Source organism: Nyctereutes procyonoides, unplaced genomic scaffold (genome assembly GCF_905146905.1).
Source record: "Nyctereutes procyonoides isolate TBG_1078 unplaced genomic scaffold, NYPRO_anot_genome, whole genome shotgun sequence".
NCBI lineage: Eukaryota > Metazoa > Chordata > Mammalia > Carnivora > Canidae > Nyctereutes > Nyctereutes procyonoides.
In genome coordinates, this window is record NW_026575035.1 from 22,095,334 (window position 1) to 22,118,124 (window position 22,791).

Genomic DNA, 22,791 nt, shown 5'->3' on the forward strand with positions numbered 1-22,791 from the left:
AGAAAATTATTTTATAACACATTTTATTTCCCAAAAAGTCTTAAGTGCTGATGTATATATAAAACAAAATCTTAGGATATATGAATAAAATAAAGTACAAAAGGATATATGCACCATTGTACAAAAATTAAGGGTAATGAAAGTAATGTCCATTAAAACAATGATAAAAGCTAAAAACCTAACCAAAGATAGTTTAATTTTCAGGTTTACATTTTGAAAGAATTAATTCTTAGGAAATTTTAAGATAAAAATTACCAAAATAGATTTGGAATTATATAAATTGATCATGAGATTCTAATTTCTCATTCTTAATTTCACAGATTTAAGGAACATTGCCTGGAAGAAGGCCAGAAAGAAAGACATTATAGAGAGAAAGGAACTATTTTTTTCAATCTTTGGTAGAGTTTCTAGATAATTAAGATAATCTCGGGAATTTAAGGTTTTTGTATGAAACTTGAGAAAATTTTATAAATAGCCTTTTATAGGTTTAAAGCCAGAAATCTTTAACATTGTTGATTTACAGGATAGCATTGTACATTTGGTAATTACTATTGTACCACACCAACCTTTTGTAGTCCTTTTAAAGACCTTATGTTGATACTCCTGTATAGTAAGTAGGTGACATATATGATTATTCCAGTGTCACAGATGAGGAAACTCAGGCACAGAGAGATGAAGGGATGAAGGGATCAGGTCATACAGCAAGGCAGAAGCAGAGCAGAGCATACAGTTCAGGACTGCAGGCAACCGGTGCTGTTGCCACCCCTGACTGCATTTCACAGTGAGTCTGCTGACTTTGAGATTAGAGGGACTTTCCAGATACATAAGGGAGCTCTTTCAAGCATGTATGGAGATAGTTGTAAATGGTACAAGTATCCTATCAGGGAAACCCCTTCATAGTCCTCACAGAATTATGAATTTTGAGTAAAAATTTAAGACTGTTGTAGGAATAACTACATTTAAATTGTGACATAGTAAGAGATTAAAGTGAAAAATATCTATATTGTCAATGCAAGTTCACATACTATTGATAAAAAATGTTTAAAGTTTATTTGAATATAGGCTTTTTAATATACCTTAAGTCACTCTTATTTTGTGAAATTCCTGAGAATATTTAGGTAACTTTATATCTTAATAAGGTGGAAAACTATTAACCCATTTACTCAAGTTGGAAAACAAATAACTGATATAAAAGAAAATAACATTTGTTTTAATAAAATTGTTTATATGTATTATATCAATCCGTAAAATAACCTTTGAGATAGTATAATTATTATTATTCCCATTTTATTCGTGAAGAACCTGAAGCCTAGATGTGGTAAGTTACTTGTCTAGTGGTGCTCATTTACTTTTAGGAGCAAAGTTTAGACTCTAAGGCCATATTAAACTTATTCCCCCAGAATAGTTTTAACAAAAACACATTCCTTTTGCACACATGTGCATACACATACATACAGAGACACAAGTATACATGGAAACAATTTAATTCTAGGTTACTTATGCAAATACCTTGTACATAAAAGGTATACAAGGAAAGGAATGAATAATTGTATTACAGCAACAAGTTGTAATAAAGTAATGCTCATAGGTTTAAGGCTGTAAGCTTGAATGCGAATTTAGAAACTTGTATACCCAGACTGTAGCCTGGAATAGAGTGAGCCTGCTAGGATAGGCATTTTCCTGTTTAGTAGGTTCTAGATAGATCTAGCTTCTGGAGAGTAAGCTTTTTAAAGGGTGGAATGTAACCTGAAGAGTCTTTATAAAATGCATGCTTCAGTATGAACTTAGGGGTTCATGCCAGCCAGTAGACATAAATCCGGTGGTACTGGTCAGAGAAGACAAAGGGTGTATGTATGAGCTGAATGGTTTCTGTTCCTTCAGAGCCATGTTATGTTCTTAATTCTAAAGATATTTTATAATTCTTTAAAACATTAGGATGTCAGCAATCACTTTATTTTACAAAACTCGTTGTGGTTTCTTAGACATAATCTGAATTTTGTACGAAAGAGTAGAGTACTTGGTTTTATGTCTTTGCTTTGTAAATTAACACCATGAAACTTTAAATTCTTCCATCAGAGTTCTTTTCTTTACCAGACTTCTTTTTTCCTAACTGATTTTAAGATTGCTGCTGCCTGTTTCTGACACTTTGTATTCAGAGAATACAAACTACTTCATTATATGCATTGTCTCTCTGTCCTGTGTCTTCTTCATTCCTTCTTTAATTCATCCATCACACTTTGTTTCAGCACCTAGTCTGTTCCAGGCACTGTTCCAGGTGCTGGGGATACAGTTGTGAACAAAACAATGGCTCTGCTGTTAGGGGTCTTCCTTTTGGTGAGGGGAGAGATATAATAAATAAATGATAGTAGTTATATGTGAAGTAATAAGTTTGATGAAGAATGTTATCCCTGTAGTCCCTTTTCTTCCAGTCTGCCTTATCATACTGGTTTCCGCAGCTGAATATGAATGGCACTTGACAGGATGAGCACTGGATGTTATACTATATGTTGGCAAATCGAACTCTAATAAAAAAATATACCAAAAAAAAAAAAAAAGAAAAAGAATGGCTTTGTAAACGTCAGCTTATGTAAATATCTCAAACGCTGCTCACTAAGCAGGTAACTCTGTATTAGGCAAATACTGATGGTAGAATGCAAATAAAGCAATACTCAGTTTTTAAAATTCTAAAACATCATTTAATTCAGTGTATTTTGTGTGCATTTTAAAGTGTTTTTATTCAGACTTTTAGTTACTTTGGTTTCACCATAGCAGAACCTCCGTACATGATCCTTTGCTACTTCATCATTGTTTTATGACATGTAATTAAGGTCTCCACTTAAAAAAATCATACATAGTCACAGGTATTCATGGAATAATAAAAACCATGAACTTGTGAGCAGAATTCCTCTAAAATTAATGATAAAAGGAATTGTTTTTTATATATTTATATGTATGCTTTTCCTTTTTTTTGCAGTGAGTCTTATACTTTTCATTAATGTTGAACATTTTTAAGTTTAGTAATCCCCCCAAAAAATAGTGTTTCAGTAGTTCTATGACAGCGTCTTGCCAAAATCTATCTTTTAAATTTGTATAAATTTCCCCATAGATGGATTATCTGCCCTGTTACTTTTTCTCCAGTGAGCATACTATTCAGTAGACTATGAAAATCAATTTAATTTACCACACTAATTTTATTTAATGAAATTAATGATTAGTGCAATCTTTATTTTGAGTTTTAAGGGTATATTTGGAAGGATGGGAAAGTTAGTAAATGAAATATATATTACCACTAGAGGGTAGTGTTTCCAATTTTTGTTTTTATAAATGATCAAGTTAAATTTAGGCAGATAAATCACACTAATCACTTTTATGACCTTTTTATGATAAAGTATACCTTTATCTTAAAAATTCCTCATTTTCATAATCTTAAACAAGCCCCAAAAGTTTGCATTACTGACTCAATGGAGTATTGAATGGATCAATATATTTACTTTTTAATTCAAATTCTCTCTTTAGCCCATTATTCCTATGTTTACACAAAATATTCGAGAAGGATTTAGATCACTTGGAGGAACAAGTAAGTTCTGATTCATATGGTTTTTCTAATTATAATGTAATATTTAGAATATTATCATTTAATATTTGGTCTTTTGAACCCTATAAGAAATTCTATTGAGTTATTATTTTAGATAATGGATCTATTATTTAGATGTTTCTCTATTTAAAGTCTAAATGATAACTGAATCTAAGTAATGGCAGTTCTTAGGTGTTAGATTTTTGTTAAGAGTTTCAGATATGTACTGAAGGTTCTTTGTTTTGTGGGCTTCCTAAAATAGAGTGAGTTATCTAATTTCCTTCATTGAACTATGCTGTTGAGGTTTAGAACAAATGTACCCATTACCCAGACTATCCTCCTAACTCACCGCTGAAGAAGTTACAGCTTTAAAAATCGATAACAATATGATATTGAATTAAGATTAACAAACTAAGGACGTATCATCTGCCTTAGTTCATTTGTTACTTCTGGTTTTTTGCTTTTTAAAATATTTTGAACCATGATACATTTACATTACAGAGTTCTTTTTGCCTAACTTTAATTTATGGGTAACAAAATAAGCGTTGAGTGTAGATATAGGAGAGATAACAATTAGAAGTGCTTTTTCTTTTCAATTTCTCTGTTGTTTTCTTCTTATTTTAAAATTTTCATAGTTGGTTTTTATACCCTATGATTTATATATTTGATTGATTATATTTTATATAGCACTATATTGTTCTTATCCACATAAAAATCCCCTCCTGAAGAACTTTAAACTTCCATTGTTTCTTTTATGTGTAATATGAGTATGTTGTTAATATTCTATTATGTTTTTTAGGTGTTACTTTTTTTACCTTTTCTTTTTCAAATTTAAAGTGGAAAGGCAGATTGATGTGATGTTTAGCTGTTACTGTAGAATTATTTATTCTAATTTTCTCTCAGGCCATTTCATCAGAATTTAAGTTGCATACCAGAAATTATTCCTAATTTTGTTTCTTTAATTATAAAGTGGTTTAAAAATTACTGTTGACTGCTTTTTTACTTCCTTTTTTACTTAATCCCTCAGTTTATTTTGTATTATCACTTTTAATCTTGTTAGGTTTCATCCTTGGTCATTAGCATTAGTAATTTTTGGTTACTATATATATTTTTCTTAATTTACAATAATAATTTTTTTCTTTACCTATCAGTGCATTTTAGTTTCATGTTTATGTGAATTTATCTTATGCTTTTATATTTTCCTTTTATTAGTCTAGACCTGTATTTGTGAGTCTTTAGACTTTTTAGCTTCTAGCTTTTGGTTTCAGTCTTTACCCTTGGTTTTGTAATAATAGTATTTAACTTGCCCTTAAAATTCTCATATTTTTGAAAGCTCATTTTTAAAAAATTAATAAACCTTATTTTGGGGGGCATTTTTAGGTTTACAGAAAAATTGAGTGGAAGTACAGAGAATACTCATAAAGCTTCTTAACACTTTCCAGTTTCTCCTATTATTAACATCTTACATTTATATGCTACATTTGTTACAATTGATAGCTCATCTTTAAAGAAACATTGTATTGCCAGGAGGTGATACTGTTTGCCACTTTCTTATAAGTCTTACATTATTAATTTGAAAGTTATTACTTGCTCAGAATATTTAACCAATTAAAATAATTTTATTTACTTTAAAACAGGGTTATTTAGGTGGCTTTATGAAAAATTCCGCTATCCATTTGCTCCAATGTATGGAGGTTTTCCAGTGAAATTACGCACCTATTTAGGTGATCCTATTCCCTATGATCCAAAGATAACAGCAGAAGAATTAGCTGAAAAGGTAAATTCTTTCTTTCTTAATCTTTGAACAGATTTTTACTTTCAATTATTATATTAAAAATTAATTCATTACTTTATTCTACAGACATGTTTTAGATCAGTGGTGCTTTTTCCTTGAGGGGACGTTTGGCAGTGTCTTGAGACATTTTGTTATTGTGACAAGCAGGTCCTGGGAGGTGGTGGTGCTTCTGGCATTTAGTAAGTAGTAAGTAAGTAAGTAGAGGCTGGGGATGTTGATGAACATTCTAGTGTGCCCAGGACAGTCCCCTGCAACAGAGAACTACTCATTTTCAAATGTCAAAAGTGCTGAGGTTGGGACTTTTGGCACTGACAATTAAAAAGTTTTATAAGTGATGTTCAGAAGAAAGCTTTGACTTCCATAAAAAGAAAGCATTATTCTTGTTGGATAGAAATATCCTGGCAGGAAAATGGAATAGTGTATAAGAGTGTGGATTATGAAATCAGATCATTCCTAGTTCTACTGTTCATTTGCTCTTTGACTTCAGGGAGTTCGTTTGCTGTTTCTCTTCAAGGAAGAGAATAGTACCCACTCACAGTTGTCCCTGAGGATTACACGATATTGTACATGTTCATAGTTTAAAACAGTGAGTAGGATATAGTAAGGGCTCTGTGAATGCTGGGTACTAACATTATTAACAATAGTGAGTACCATTGTCCTAGGAACTTATAGTCCAGTAGAGGAGCTGATAACTAAATCACCTTCTCTGGTGATGCGTTAACCACAATGGTGTGCTTATAGCAAGGTTTCTTAACTTGGGTACTACTGACATTTTGTTGTGGAGGCCTGTCCTGTGCACTGTAGGATGTTTACCATGTCTGGCCTCCATTCGTTAGATGCCAATGGCACTCCCCATCCTCACCCATCACTCATTGTGGTAATAAAAAAATGCCTCTAGACCTTTTTACATGACCCCCAGTGGGACAAAATCCCACCCGATTAAGAACTGCTATCTTAGGGTATTATGGAAGCACAAAGGAAAGATGTAAATTAGATCAGGGATGCCTCCTAGAGAGAGATGATGTTTGATTTCAGTTTGGAAAGACAATTAGCTGGACAGAGTGAGGTACAGGAAACTGTATAAATGGATGGCAATATGACATAGCATAAAATCTTTGGGGAGTTGAGAGTAGTCTTGTATAGCTAAAAGAGATATTATAGGAAATGAGGCTAGAAACCAAGGAGTCTGTACTATGATGGTCTATAACTGATTTTGTTTTCTGAAAGCCAGGGCAGAGGTGGACAGGGGATTGCTCTTGAAAATAGGTGAATGGGGCAGCCCTGGTGGCTCAGCGGTTTAGTGCCTCCCTCAGCCCAGCGCATGATCCTGGAGACCCAGGATCAAGTCCCACGTCAGGCTCCCTGCATGGGGCCTGCTTCTCCCTCTGCCTGTGTCTCTGCCTCTCTCTCTCTCTCTTTCTCCTCTCTGTGTATTCTCATGAATAAATAAATAAATAAATAAATAAATAAATAAATAAATAAATAAAATCAGGAAGGAAGGAAGGAAGGAAAGAAGGAAGGAAATAGGTGAATGGTAATAGGTTTATATTTGGAAGGAAGGAAGGAAAGGAAGGAAGGAAGGAATGAAAGGAAGGAAAGAAAGAAATAGGTGAATGGTAATAGGTTTATGTTTGGAAAGATCCCTGGAAGCAATATGAAGGCTGAATTTGAATAAGACCAGTAGAAGCTCAAAGTGGGAAGAGAGCGCTTTGCGAAGGAAAAAATAGGAAAAGCTTCCTGGAATGAGGGCATTTGTGGTGTGTCTTGAAAGAAGGATGTGACTTGTACATATGGACTTGGGGCTAGAGGAAGAATATGAACAAAGAAATGGTGATGGGAAAGTTGACCATATACCAGCTGTGTTAAGCAGTCTGAGGTGGTTAGAACAGCAAGGTTGGGAAAGACTGCCTCTTAAATTCTCCTCTGGGAATTTTGCAAAGCATATTAACATATTAAAGGTCCTAAGAAGCCCTACTATAAACAGGTCTATTTAACTTTGTTTCAAAGTGCATGTCTCAGTCTCACCTGACCAAGCCCTCTCTTTGTTTTTCCTCGAATAGCACTTAATGACAACTGTGGAATAAACTTGGGGAATAACTAGCTTGGTGGGTAGGGTTTGGTGAGATGAAACCGGAAAAGTCGGTAGGAACTACATTTTTAGGTTCTTAACTATCAGACAATGAAATTTGTCTGCCAAATACATTTCAATTAGGACAGGCCCCTGTTTGGGAGTGGCTTATATCAGTTTCATTCAAATTTATTTGGCTAAAGCAAGCAGATGTATAATCCGTTTTTCTACAATGGTTTATGAAGATGATGCTAGCAATTGTGATTACTTAGATCCATATAAATATTAAGTGCACTCTTTAAGAACAGAGGTTATGCTATGAAGTCTTGTGTCTCCAGTTCCCAGCACAGTATTTGGTATTTAATTAGATCTCAGTAAATGTTTGATGAATGAATGAATGACTTAATGATCTCTTTATCTACTTGAAAGGGAGAGCAGCAAGGTGCAGATTTGAGAGATTTTACAAAGATAGAAAATACCAGACTTGAAACCTAATTTTATAGCCACCTGCAGGATATGTACGTATATATTTATATACATGGTGTTTTTTTTTTTAAGATTTTATTTATTTGAGGGAGAGAGAAAGCACACGTGTGCGTGCCTGTGATAGAGACAGTTAAGAGGGAGGGAGTGAGGGAGAGAGAGAAAAGAGGGAGAAGCAGGCTCCCAACTGAGCAAGGAGCCAGATATAGGGCTCCATCTCAAGACCCTGGGATGATGACTTGAGCCAAAGGCAGGCACTTAACCACCTGAGCCACACAGGCACCCCAGGTTTTGAATATACTGCACTGGGGTTTAGGAGAAAGGTCAGAATTGATGATGAAGATTTAGAAGTTATCTGCATGAGACAGTTACTGAAGTCATGAGCTTTACAAAGCAGCTTAGAGAGAGAAAGAAGAGGACTTAGGACAGACCAGCGGACACATGTAAAGGGTGTGCCAAGGAAAATACTCAAAGCTGACAGAAGGGGAAGTGGCAGAGAGGTAGAGAACAAATAAATTTGGGTGAGAGAAATCAGCGGGAGAGGATGTTTAAAAAATAGGAGTGCTCAGTAATATTCATCCCTGCAAAGACATCAAGGAAGAAAAGATTACTCAGCTTGCAGAGAATATAAAACTAGATAAGAGCCCTAAATGTCATATTATTGAATTACCTAGAAAATGGGATGAATGTATTTTGATTATGACTTTATACCAGTATTTTGATTTTTTTTTAAGTTTTAAAATTGTGGTAAAAAATATAAAACATCACTTAACCATTTTAAGTGTATGATTTATTATTGCTAAATATATTCACATTATTGTGCAACCAATCTCTAGAACCTTCTCATTTGCTAAGTTGAACCTGTGTACTCAGCACCAGCCACCCATTGTTTCTCTCTCTCTTTTTTTTCATATATATCCATCAACATTTTATTCTGGTTTCTTTTTTGTCTGCATAGAATTCTTTTTTTCCTTCTAGCCCGAGCTTTATCAAGATATAATTGACATATAACATCATAAAAGTTTAATGTTCAAGGTGAATATTTGGTTTGATACATGTGTATATTGTGAAATGATTACGATAATAAGATTGGGCAACACTTCTTTCTATAAGTTTGACTACTGTAAAAAAAGTAGAATCATATGATGTTTTTCTTTTTGTCACTGGCTTATTTCACTTAGCATCATGTCTTCAAAGTTTATCCATATTGTAGCATGTGACAAGATTTCCTTTTTAAATATTTCATTATATGTATGTACCATATTTTGTTTATCCATTCATTGATGGACATTTGGTTTGCCTCCATATTCTTGGCTGTTGTGAATAATTTTACAGTGAATATGGGTGTACAAATATGTCTTCAAGATCCTGTTTTGAATTCTTTTGGATATATACCCAGAAGTGAGATTGCTGGATCATATGTAGAAAGAAAAAACTCCAGCTTTTCCCCCTTTTAGGGAAAAACCCAGCTTCCAAACTATGTCTTTCTTTCACTTACTTTTACACACAACATGACTTCTGACACTTCTGGTCACCAAATGTGTGGAGGTTTTTTTCTGCCACCAAGCAATTCTCTGACACCAGCTGGATGTCCTAAAATTGAACTCAATTCTGACACTATCTACCTAGAGATAGTGTAGATCCTACAAGTCTATTCCCACCCCACTCTAGATGCTAATCACAAGTAGTAGGTCTCCATGTAACCCACAATTTCTTAGTTGGGTATAAATTGGAGGTTCCCACAACCCCTTCCCAGGTTCAATTAATTTGCTGGAGTGGCTCACAGAACTCAGGAATACACTTACTTTTATCAGATTATGAAACAATATGATAGAGGATACAGATGGACAGCCAGGCAAAGAGATGACATAGGGGGAACAATGAGAGGGCCCCAGGTTCAGGGCCTCTGTGGAGTTGGGGTGTGTCACCCTCTTGGTGTGGATGGATTCACCCACCTGGAAGCTCCATGAACCTTGTATTATTGGGATTTTATGGGAGATGATGAGAATCAGGCTGAAAATTCCAAGCTTCTAGTCATGGTTTGGTCTTTCTGGTGACCAGCCCTTACCCAGAAGCCATCCGTGAGGCCAGTAAAACAAAAGATTTTTATCAGCCAGGAAATTATAAGGATTTCAGGAGTGCTGCATCAGGAACTGAAGTTGGAACCAAATGTTAGAACAAAAGATGCTTCTAGTGCCCTTACCACTTAGAAAACTAAGAGTTTCAAGAGCTCTATGTCAGGAACAAGGGCAGAGACCGATACGTATTTTCTATTATCTTATACTATGATCATTCTACTGTTAATTTTTCAAGGAACGTCATCCATACAGTTTCCTATATTTGACCATGCCATTTTACATCCCTACCAGCAGTGCACAAGGGTTCCAATTTTTCTGCATCCTTGTCAACACTTGTTATTTTCTGTTTTGTATGTTGGTAGCCATCCTAATGGGTGTGAGTTTGTTGGCTATTTGTATATATTTTCTGGAGAAATGTGTGTTTAAGATGTTGGCTCATTTTTTTAAATCGTATTTCGTTTTTTGTTGTAGAATTGTAGAAGTTCTATATATATTATAGATATTAACTCCTTACTAGATACATGATTTGCAAATATTTTCTCTCATTCCATAGGTTCCTTTTTACCCTGTTGATTGTTTCTTTTGTCGCATACAAGTTTTTGAGTTTGATGTAGAGCCATTTTTCTATTTTGGCTTTGTTACCTGTTCTTTTGGTGTCATACTCAGGAAATTATTGCCAAATCCAGTGTCATAAAGTTTTTCTCTTCTATTTTCTTCTAGGAGCTTTATAGTTTTAGGTCTTATGTTTAGCTTTTTAATCCAATTTGAGATAATTTTTGTTTATAAGATAAGGTTTAACTTCATTCTTTTTTAACATGGATATCTAGTTTCCCATCACCATTTGATGAAGAGACTGCTTTTTCCCCATTGTATGGTCTTGACACCCTTGTCAAAGATCATTTGCTATACATTCAAATGTGTTTTTCTGGGTTGTCTATCCTATTTCTTTGGTCTGTGTGTTTGTCTTTATGCCATTACCATACTGTTTTGATTTCTGTAGCTTTGTAATATGTTCTGAAATTGGAAAGTATGAGGCCTGGAACTTTCTTCTTCTCTTGGCTATTTAGAGTCCTATGAAATTGCAAATGAATTTTAGGATTTTTTTTTCTATTTCTGCAAAAAATGCTATTAGGATTTTGATAACGATTGCCTTGAATCTAGATCACCTTGGATAGAATGGATAGCTTAACAATATTAAATCTATTAATCTATGAACACAGATGTCTTTCTATTATATTTGTGTGTTTAATTTTTTTAGCAATGTTTTATAATTTTCAATGTGTAAGACTTTCCTTTCTTTGTTTTTTTCCTAAGTATTTTATTCTTTGTGATGCTATTGTCAATGAGATTGTTTTGTTTTGTTTTCAGATTGTTCATTGTTAAGCATGTACAAACACAACTGATTTGTGTGTGGATTTTATATCCTGCAGCTTTGCTGAATTTATTTATTGTGGTTTTTTTTTCCTTTTCTTTTTGGTGGAATCTTTAGGGTTTCTATGTATAAAATCATGTTATCTGTGAACAGAGGTAATTTTACTTTTTCTTTTTCTTTTCTTTTTTTTTTTTTTTACTTTTTCCTTCTGTGGATAAGTCTGATTTAATCCTGTAGGGTAGACCTTATTGCTGTTTTACACTTAAGAAAACTAGATGATTTATCAGTTTGCTAGGGTGTGTTACGGTAACAAACAACCAATCTCAGAAGCTTAGGACAGTAAAGCTTACTTCTGGTTCATGTTTTATTTCTCCTGAGGTCCATGTCTTCTTTCTCCTGGGTTCAGGATGATTCATGTGGGACGTTGCCATAATAAAGAAAATGTCAGGAGTGGAACCTTTTAAAGCTTCTGTTTGGATATAGCTCACTTATTCCCACTGACAGTTACACGGCCACACTGGACTTGACTGGGACAAGATCTGTATTCCTCCCATAAGATGGCCCAAAAGAGAGGGAATGAATTTCTATAATCTACTATACCTTACTGGGACTCAGCAAGACCAGACACTTAGAAAAGGATATGTAGCTCAAACAGCTATAATGTGTATTAGATGAGACTTTTCAAATCAGGCAGCTGATATGTAGGAAGTTTCACAAAGGGAAAGGTAAAGAAACATTATATGCCTTATCTACAAACTTCATTCTTAGAAAACTTACCTCCAGGTTTCCTCCTGGTCCTTTAAATATACTCACAGTTTATTGCCCTCCTGCATTCTGAAAACAAAACTGTGACACTCTTTGACAAGGTCAGGACATGCTCTCTGCAAAGCTAGACACTTGTCTCTTCCAGGAGAGATGCCTTACTGATAGCACTCCAGGAGCCTTACATCAGGGTGAGACTGTAACCAGTGACATTGCTTCTGCCCACACTCCCTTTAATGTTAATATAGCACATTTCTTTGCTTCCCCCCAACAGTGCATTCTCTTGTAGGGTAAAACCAATTCTGTTTTGTTCTTTTAAATTTTCTTCTCCCATGGGACGCCTGGGTGGCTAAGCAGTTAAGTGTCTGCCTTTGGCTCAGGTCGTGATCTCTGGGATCAAGTCCTACATCAGGCTCCCTGCATGGAGCCTGTCCCACTTCAGGCTCCCCACATGGAGCCTGCTTCTCCCTCTGCCTATGTCTCTGCCTCTCTCTCTGTGTCTCTCATGAATAAATAAATAAAAATCTTTTAAAAAATTAAAAAAAATTAAAATAAAATTTTTTCTCCCTATTAGGATTTAAATGGGCCAGAGATACTTAGGAGCACTTTTTATAAATACTATGTATCTTTTGGAGAAAATAGAAGAGGAAAAAAACCCCTGGCGTGGAAGTATAAGGATCTGGGTTATAATCCTTGTGCTACCACTAGGCAGCAGTGTCACTTTGGATAAGTATGTACTTCTCTAGTTCCGGGTTTCCTTATTTGTGGAATGGAGAAATTGAATTAGATGATCTCAGACATTTCTTTCAGGTCTCAAGTTAAATGAACCCTTATTTTCCTCAGTTAAGGAAAATGTATTACTGATAGTTAAATTTTAGTGCCTTGATTTTTCATATGAGGGTTTTTCATATGAGAACAACATTTATTCACATTCATGTTACTGGTACAATTAGATATTTTATATATTAAAATATATAAACATTACAACCAGATCAATTTAAACTAATTAAGAAAGGCAGTTTTTCTGAATCCTTGAAATACATCAGTATTTCATCAGTTACTGATGGTAACATCAGTTACCATCTCCAGTTATTTTATGAACTTTATTATCAGTACCTAAAGTAATAAGTAGTCTACCAAAGCACAGTAGAATTTCTTGGGGGAATTTATTTAAATACATAGTTGCCACATTCATATTTTTGATTATAAGTTGTCATTTATTGAACTAAAGTTTACTTGAAATAAAGAATACTTGAAATTTTTCTTTTGTGAATATATTGTCATGATTTTCCAGTCTTCGTTGTTAATAATGTTAGCATAAACTGTAAGATAATAATCCCTGGATTATCACAAATTCAAAATTACTAGCCTCCAAGTTAATGTGGAAATGAAACCTCATTTTAAAAATGGGTGATTTGATTGTGGGGAACCGTTTTGTAAACACTATCTAAATCTTAATTAAAATATACTGTGCTAATACAGACTGAACAGGGCAGTTGGGACATTTTCTGAAAGTTCCCTCAGTTTTAATCTATTGCTCTGTCTCCGTGTTTACAGTGTCTGTTTCTGTGTTCTCTTTAACTCTTTACAGTCTTAATCCACACATACATATAAATACAAGTTTATGTATACATATATACATATATGTGTGTGTGTGTGTGTGTGTGTGTGTGTATAGTTAAGGTGGAAAGAAGATGGAGAGAAGTAGATAGTCGTGAATGGTTATTTGGGAGGTGAAATGAATGGATGTTGCCAATGGATTAGCCATTGTGAGTGAGAGGCAGGAGTTGTTAAGGATGACTCCTAGGTTTTGACTTACTTGGCTAGATTCATGGTACCATGATTTGCTGAAATGGGGAAGGAATTAAGGAAAGGCCGAAGTATGAGAGGGAAAGAATGTTAGGTTAGTCTTAAGCACATTGAATTTGAGGTGCCTTTATAACATTCAAGGAGGGGTGCCTGGGTGGCTCAGTGGTTGAGCACCTGCCTTTGGCTCAGGCCAGGATCCTGGGGTCCTGGGATCGAGTCCCACATCAGGCTCCCCACAGGGAACTGGCTTCTCCTTCTGCCTGTGTTGCTGCCTCTCTCTGTGTATCTCCCATGAATAAGTAAATAAAATCTTTCAATTATGTATATATAACATTCAAGGGAAGTCATATTGAACATTTCTTTATGAAGCTGAGCAGGCTGGAGATAGAAATTCAAGAGTCATCAGCAAATGAAAGGTAATTAAAGTACTCTGAACCTTTGAAGAATAAGTCAGTGCCTGATTTTGGGATTAGAAATCTGCAAAGAAGATTAAAAAGGGGCAGCCTGAAAGCTAGAAGAAAATCTAGCTTTTCCTCCAGTGTAAGAATTTCAGAAGGAAGATCAGTGGTGATTAAGAGGTCAAGTAGTATTAAAAGAATGTTACTGGGTTTGGTGACAGAGGGTATTTTGGTGGTTTTGCAAGAGCTGTATTTCCTTAATGCATTGCCCTGTTACATCTTCACCCCAAACCCTTCCTTGACACCTCAATTCATATTAAACAAAGTCTATACTTTTTCATTTGGTGTTTAGCGCCCTTCATGATTTAATTGAATTCTAATTTTAGAGCCTTGTACGCCAAGCTTCTGAACACATACCTGAAACTCCAGCCAAGCTCCCTAAGTCACCATTCCTTAGGCAGTTGTTTTCCTGTGGTCTTTTTCCTCCTGCTCTTTCCTTCACTGTCACTAAAATCTTACTGGTCCTTGGAGACCCAGACCAAGCAATACCTTGTTCATGTGTCCTTACTTGTCATTACCCACCAAATGAGCTCTCAAGTCTGAACTTCCAAATGCTTTCTTATCACATCTCAGATGATAGATACATCTTACAAATGATCTTACATTTTTATTGCTTTGTACTTGATCCACTTACTAAGTTATGAGCTTGAGATTAGAGATTTATTTCGTTAATGTTATAGCTTCCAAAGCATCTAATGTTTTCTAAATAAATGAATAAAATTAAAAGAACATACTTCACAGAAAACAACTTATATTAGCCACTTTAGTACCTGAAGACATGGTTGCAGTTTCATTTATTACTTACAGTAAGTGTATGAAATAGTTCTTCTTTCACAAATGTGAGAACTTGTGGTTTAAAGAGGCATATTTTTAAAATACATATTTGGACCAGGGTTTATGAATTATATTTTAAAAGAGATACAGGCCAGCCCAGTTGGCTCAGCGGTTTAGTGCCACCTTCAGTCCAGGGTGTGATCCTGGAGACCCGGGATTGAGTCCCACATCAGGCTCCCTGTATGGAGCCTGCCTCTCCCTCTGCCTGTGTCTCTGCCTCTCTCTCTCTCTGAATAAATAAAATAAAAAAAAAATAAAAGAGATACAACTCAGAATCTTTTTTTTTTTTTTTTTTTTTACTCAGAATCTTAACTATAGAGAACTAATGGATTATTACCAGAAGGGAGGTGGGTGGGGGGTTGGATGAAATTGGTGATGGGGATTAAGGAGTGTACTTGTGATGAGCACCAGGTAATGTATGTAAGTGATGAATCACTAAATTATACACCGGAAACTAGATTTTTTAAAAGATTTTATTTATTCGTGAGAGACACAGAGAGAGGCAGAGACATAGGCAGAGGGAGAAGCAGGCTCCCTGCAGGGAGCCCAATGTGGGACTCAATCCCAGGACTCCAGAATCACACACGCCCAGAGCCAAAGGCAAATGCTCAACCGCTGAGCCACCCAGGCATCCCCACCTGAAACTATTACACTATATGTTAACTAACTGGAATTTAAATTAAAACTTAAAAAAAATGATGAAGATCTAATTTATGAAAGGAATCATTGAAAATCTAGCATCTAAAAGGAAGTGTGTATGCATGTACAAACATGTATAATGTGCATGCACAAAAATTTTTTTAGATAGCCACAAACTGATCCAAAAGTAAATATTATTTATTTATTATTTATTTATTTATTTTTGTAAATATTATTTAAATTTGTCATGAGTTTAATGGGAAACACTATTTTAGATTTCTTTTCCATTACTGTGACTTAATTTAAATTCCTGTTGAACTGTCTAGAAATTGATGTAATGAACTAAAAGGCATATCAGCTCGTTTACAGTTTTCCTCACTTTTTCCTCTTATCCTGCCTGCTATAGTTGTTTGGGTGTGTAGTGATGAGAGAAAAATACACAAAAGTTTATTCATGGATAGAAAGAAGTAAAACTTCCTTTCTCATTTGCCCACTAGAAAATTTCCTACTACTTTTCTTCTTCTGATTTTTTTCCTTCAATTCCTTGTAGTGTTCATTGTATGCAAAGTACTGCTGTGCTCAGTGCTGGAGAAATATGAAGCTGTGTCTTAAGGAACATGCAATCTGGTACAGAAAATAGCCGGGTAACATTAACTGTACTCCCAGCGTAATAAAATCAGCATGAGGACTACACTGGGGGTGTTCTGAGAAGGAAATCATTTATTTTGAGGAAAGATGGCTAAATTAAGGAAGAATTTTTGAAAGTAGTATATTAAAATCTTTATAAAAATAAATAATCTATTTTGAGAACTAAAAGAATAATGGCTTTTCTTTTGTTTTCTTAATAGACAAAGAATGCTGTTCAAGCTTTGATTGATAAACACCAAAGAATACCTGGAAACATTATGAGCGCTTTGTTAGAACGTTTTCATAAAAAACAAAAGATCAACTAGAAGACAATTTAATACATTTATATTAGTATGTTTGTGTTTGTTGTACTGTCCTTTAAATTTTGTAGGTTCTATCATTAGTATTTTTAAAGAAAATGTTAATAAGCATCTTTCACTGAACTTGTTTAAAATTGTATTGTTGATTTTGTTTTTGCAATCGTGTCAAATTTAAATAGTAACTTATTACATGCCTAATAATTCAGAAAATGATTCTGTTTCTTTTTATAAATTCCTGATAATGTAATAATAAACATATAGATTTTAAAATTTAAGTTCATTAATAACAATTTAGGTTTACAAACATTCCTAAAGTAATGCATCTAATCTGATTCTGTTGCACTGAGCTTATTTTGCAACAGATTTTGCAAGATGGCATAATTTAGTACAGACACTGAAGTTAGAGAAGAAATACTTTCATCTGCCCCTCATTCCTTTCATGACCTTGGGCAAATCATATAATATTTTGGTGCCTCAACAATTCACTTTTTAAAAACAAGCTAATACTATGTTGAGGAATATTATTTTAAATTCTTTTTTTAAATTTTAAATTCTTTATGCTTGCTGTGATTGATAACTGTAGAACTGAAATTATTACTGAATTAAACAGTACCAAGAATTTTTAGTTTATTTATATATATTGGCCCACACAATGTTTAAATTATTTCTTTAGGTATGATGTCAAGTTGCCAAGCCCACGGAAAATATACATTGTTTTTCAAGTTGAACAAAAAAGAAATTAAGAAAAGTAAAATTTCTAATAATTATTTTTAGTATTCTATTTCTTAAGAATCAGTAGATAGACCATGTAGGGTGTGTTATGCATTGTCAGCTATGCAATGTGGCATTTAATAGTATAAGGTTAAAAATCACTGTTGTGCTCTGCATTTCATACGTTAGAAGCTGATTTTAGGCTGATAAAAGCAGAGCAAAAGAAAGTTCTGCTTTTGCTCAATACCATGGCTTATTTAGCTTGATTTTGCAATGAGTCAAATGGTTTATTGTTTCAATAAAACTATACTTGAATGATAAATTTATGTGAATACAAAGCTTTCTGAAAAATTAATGGCTTTCAATTTGTTGTCTCCTTGAAATCTGAATTTTGAAGGTATTTAAATGGAAGAGTACCAGAAATCAAATGCAGTATCTCCCTCTTCCTTTTTTAGATATTAAATTACTTGGATTTTTGTATAGATTTTTGTATAACAGGTATATATGTATGATGTGTTTAATGTATATAAAATTAAGCAACATAAAAATAAATTGCAATTCATTTTCTTGTGAAATTGCATGTGACATTATCTTATTTTAAACTAATTTTTTGTTTTACTGTTTATTCATTTTTCACCCACAATCATATTCATCTCTCAGCCACAATGAGTAAACCTTACTTTCTAATGTAATAAATATATTTTAATTTCAATTTCAATGAAAAGAGTCACTTAGTGATTATTTGCAGCTTTCCCCCCCTCTAGCAGTGAGCAGTGTTTCTTTGAAATCGATAATTATTTCCAGAATGAATAAATAAATGATTATAAAATGAATGACAATAATGTTTTGGAGCAACTATTGGGTTTTAAAAATGAAAGAACAATATTCATTGCTAATGTAGCAAATGCTATTTTTTTTTACAGTATTTAAGTTTTACTGCTTTACTTAAAACTTTGTTTTGTTCTCCAATACTTGGACTAACTGCAAGTTGTCCTGTCTCGCTCAATAAAGATCTTTGTCTTTGCTATTTGAATTTAAGTGCCATTTACAAGAATGAGGGGGTATGATCAAATATGGAAATATAATAATGGAAAGGGGATGTTCTTAACCCTTCTTGAAGGGAGTGTTCACAAGTCTTATGAAAGCTAGGGACTCTCCAGGAGCATGAACATGGCATACTTCTATGGGAAATCTTTCATAACCTTAAAAAAAAACCAAAAAACTTTTAACTTTGAAACAATATCAAATTTACAGAAAAAGTTACATAGTACTCACATATACTCAGATTGACCAATTGTTACATTTGTTTTGTTCTCTTTACCCACCCCTCCTCCTCTCTGTCTATATATATAATTTGTCTCTCTCTCTCCATATATATTTAAAATTTCTTCTCTTTTTTTTTTTTTTTACATTTTTTTTTTTCTGAATCAACTGATAGTAAATTGCAGATACCATGCCCCTTACTTTTACACTTGCTTATAAGGCCATCCACTTATAGCACCACAGAGCAATGGTCAAAATCAGGACATTTATCATTGATATCTAGTATTATCCAATTTTACAGCTGGATTTAAATTTCACCAATTGTCTCAATATCCTTTTTATAAGTTTCTCTTGATGCATGGTTCATAGCAGGATAACATATTGCATTTAGTTTTCATATTTCTTTTTTTTTTTTAAGTTTTTTTTTAAATTTTTATTTATTTATGATAGTCACAGAGAGAGAAAGAGAGAGAGGCAGAGACATAGGCAGAGGGAGAAGCAGGCTCCATGCACCGGGAGCCCGATGTGGGATTCGATCCCGGGTCTCCAGGATCATGCCCTGGGCCAAAGGCAGGCGCCAAACCGCTGCGCCACCCAGGGATCCCTCATATTTCTTTAGTAATCTTTAATCTGGAATGATTCCTTAGCCTTTGTCTTCAATGATACTGACATTTTTAGAGAAGACAATTTGTTTTGTAGATTCCCTTCACTCTGTTTTTCTCTGATATTTTTGCATAACTTGATTCAGGTTATGCATTATTCCAGAAATACTACATAAATGATGCTGTGCTCTTTCAAGTGTTTCACATCAGGAGGCACATAATGTTGGTTTGTGTCATTAGCAATGTGTAACTTTGATCACTTGGTTAAAATGGCCCTCACCAGGTTTCTTTCCTGTAAACTTGTCCTTTGTATTAAGTTTATGGAGAGATACTTTGAGACTATGTGAATACATTTCTTATCAAACTTTCACCCTCTAGTTTTAGCATCCTTTAGTTGACTATTTCCTGAAACAATTACTGCTATGGGGTTTTCAAAAATGTGATTTTCTAACGCTATTATTAGTTGGCATTCTATAAGAAAGAATTTTCCAATTTTTGCTTTCCCCACATACTTGATATTACCACTGTGGACTGTCAGAGTCATATTTTGTTCAAAGGAATATATATATATATGTGTGTATATATATATATATATATACTTTTGAATAATTTAAATATGAGACTTGAATAATTTAAATATGAGACCCTCTGTAGCATTTATGAATCTTTGAAATAATAGATATTTACAAGGGTAAGTGGGATATGTTTTTGTAAATGATTATTTTTTAAATATATTTTTGTTGCCTTTTTATTGTAAAATACATAACAAAATCTGTCATATTAGCCCTTTTTAAGTATACAGTTCATTGGCATTAAATACATTTACAGTATTGTAGAACCATCACTACTATTCATTTCCAGAACTGTTCCATCATTCCAAACAATAATTCTGTCCTTTAAATAATAACTCTCCATTCCCTGCTTTGCCCAGCCCTTGGTAACATTATTCTACTTCTTTCTCTATGAATTTGCCTAATCTCTATATTTTATGTAAGTGGAGTCACAATATTTATTCTTTTGTGTCTGGCTTATTTCACTGAGCAAAATTATTTGGTGTCTTTTCTGACACCAGATGACATAGTTCCATTTCCAAATCTCAGACATCCACTGGGTTTCCTACAATTCCATTGAATTCTTTTTTCCCCTTTATTTTTAAAAATTTTATTTAAATTCAATTAATTAACATACAATGTATTATTGGTTTCAGAGGTAGAGATCATGGTTCATCAGTCTTATGTAACACCCAGTGGTCATTACATCAAGTGCCCTCCTTAATGTCCATCACCCAGTTACCCCGTCTCCCCACCAACCTCCCTCAGTGACCCTCAGTTTGTTTCTTATGATTAAGAGTCTCATGGTTTGTCTCCCTCTCTAGTTTCATCTTTTTTTTTCCCTTCCCCTATGATCCTATGTTTTGTTTCTTAAATTCCACATATGAGTGAGATCATATGATAATTTCTGACACTAACTATTGGAGTGAGGTAACACAGACCCTACAAGGTAAGGCTTAGTCCCCTAAGACTGTTCCTGCTTCATGCCAGTTGCAAATAGGGCCTCCAGGCTACCCCCACTTCTGCCTCTGCTTGGCCTACTACAAATTTGGAGATTTCCATGACCTCGCATATTACCTTCCTCAGGTTGGATAATTAATAGAATAACTCACAGAACTCAGGAAAATGCCATACTTACAGTTTTATTATAAAGGATGCAACTCAGCAACAACCAAATGGAAGAGGGCAAGGTATGAGAATACGGATTGTGTCAAAACTTCCTTTTCTTTCTGTGTGTTCCACCTTTCCAGCATATGATGTGTTCACCAACCCAGAAGACTCCCCTAAACCTCAACTTCGTGTCATTCATTGACTTGGCCACTGGTAGGCCTCTCTTCTCCCTGGAGGTTGGGGATGAGGCTGAAAGTTCTAAACCCTCTAATCACATAGTTTTCCTGATAACTAGCTCCATCCGGAAGCTATCGAGCCTTTCCCCACCATACCCAACTAGGAAGCATTAGCATAAGACAGGCATTCCTATCACTCAGAAAATTACCAGGATTTTAGGAGCTCAATGCCCGAAGCTAGGAACAAAGACTATATATATGTATATTTTTTCACACAATAATGTTTCCAAGGTTCATTCATGTAGCATGTATCAGAATTTCATTTCTTTTTACGGCTGCAAAATATTCAGCCATATTTTATGTATGTCCATAACACATTTTGTTTATCCAAAGTATTGTTTCTACCCTTTGGCTATTGTGAATAATGTTCTTATGAATTGGTGTACCGGTATCTGTTTGAGTCTCTGCTTTCAGTTCTTTTTGATGTATACCTAGGAACGGAATTGCTGGGTCATGGTAATTCCATATTTAACTCTGAAGAGCCACCAAACTGATTTCCACAGACTACCATTTTATATTCCTGATAGCAATGTACCAGGATTCCATTTTCTCCATATCCTCACTAATACTTGTTACTTCCAATTTTTTTGAAAATAACTATCCAAATGGTATCTTATTGTGGTTTTGATTTGCATTTCCCTGATGACATGATTTTGAACATTTTTTCATTTGCTTGTTGGCAATTTGCATATTGTCTTTGGAGAAATGTCTATTCAAGTCCTGTTTTTGTTTTTTAGAGTTCTTTATGTATTCTGCTTATTAATCCCTTATCTGTTATAAGGGATATGCATATGATTTGCAAATATTTGATCCTATTCTGTGGGTTGTGTTTTTAGTCTCTTGATAGTGTCCTTTGTGGAACAAAATTTTTCATTTTGTTAAGATCTAGGGGTGCCTGGGTGGCTCAGTCACTTGGGTCTCTGGCTCTTGATTTCAGCTCAAGTCATGATCTCAGAATCATGGGATTGGGCCCCATGTCGGGCTCTACACTCAGCAGAGAATCTGCTTGCGATTCTCTTTCTCTCCCTCTCCCTCTGCCCCTCTACCCATCTCTAGAATAGATAATAAATCTTTAAAACAATTTTTTGTGGAGATCTAACTTATCTACTTTTTCTTCTGTTGCTTGTGTTTTGGTATCATATACAAGAAATCATTGCCAAATCCAATATGAAGTTTTGCCCTATTTTTTCTTCTAAGAGTTTTATAATTTTAGTTCTTAAGTTTAGATCTTTAACCCATTTTAAGTTAATTTTTCTGTCTGGTGTCAAAATTATTCTTTGCATGTGGATGTCCAGTTTTCCAGAACCATTTGTTGAAAAGATTGTCCTCTCCATATGTGGTCTTGGCACCTTTCTCAAAAATCAACTAGTCATAAATGCAAATGTTTATTTCTGGACTCTCTATTCTATTCCATTGGTCTATATGTCTATCCATATGCCAGTACCACTGTTTTGATTGCTGTAACTTTGTAATAAGCTCTGAAATCTAGAAGTATGAGT

The 22,791-nt window shown here is 34.3% G+C and overlaps 1 protein-coding gene across 6 annotated transcripts in view; it reads left to right on the forward strand.

Moving 5' to 3' along the window:
• The window catches only part of TMEM68 (transmembrane protein 68), a 49,566-nt gene extending 31,024 nt beyond the window's left edge, over positions 1-18,542 (forward strand). For 4 of the 6 annotated variants that reach the window (XM_055318148.1, XM_055318149.1, XM_055318150.1 and 1 more), the window contains exons 6-8: positions 3,517-3,577; positions 5,212-5,351; positions 12,707-15,466. In XM_055318148.1, coding sequence (XP_055174123.1) covers positions 3,517-3,577; positions 5,212-5,351; positions 12,707-12,862 — 357 coding nt within the window. In that variant the 3' untranslated portion in view covers positions 12,863-15,466. Of the gene's footprint in view, positions 1-3,516; positions 3,578-5,211; positions 5,352-5,435; positions 8,562-12,706; positions 15,467-16,720 lie in introns of those variants that run through there. The other 2 variants (XM_055318152.1, XM_055318153.1) reach the window with 2 other exon arrangements.
• The last annotated feature ends 4,249 nt before the right edge of the window (positions 18,543-22,791 follow it).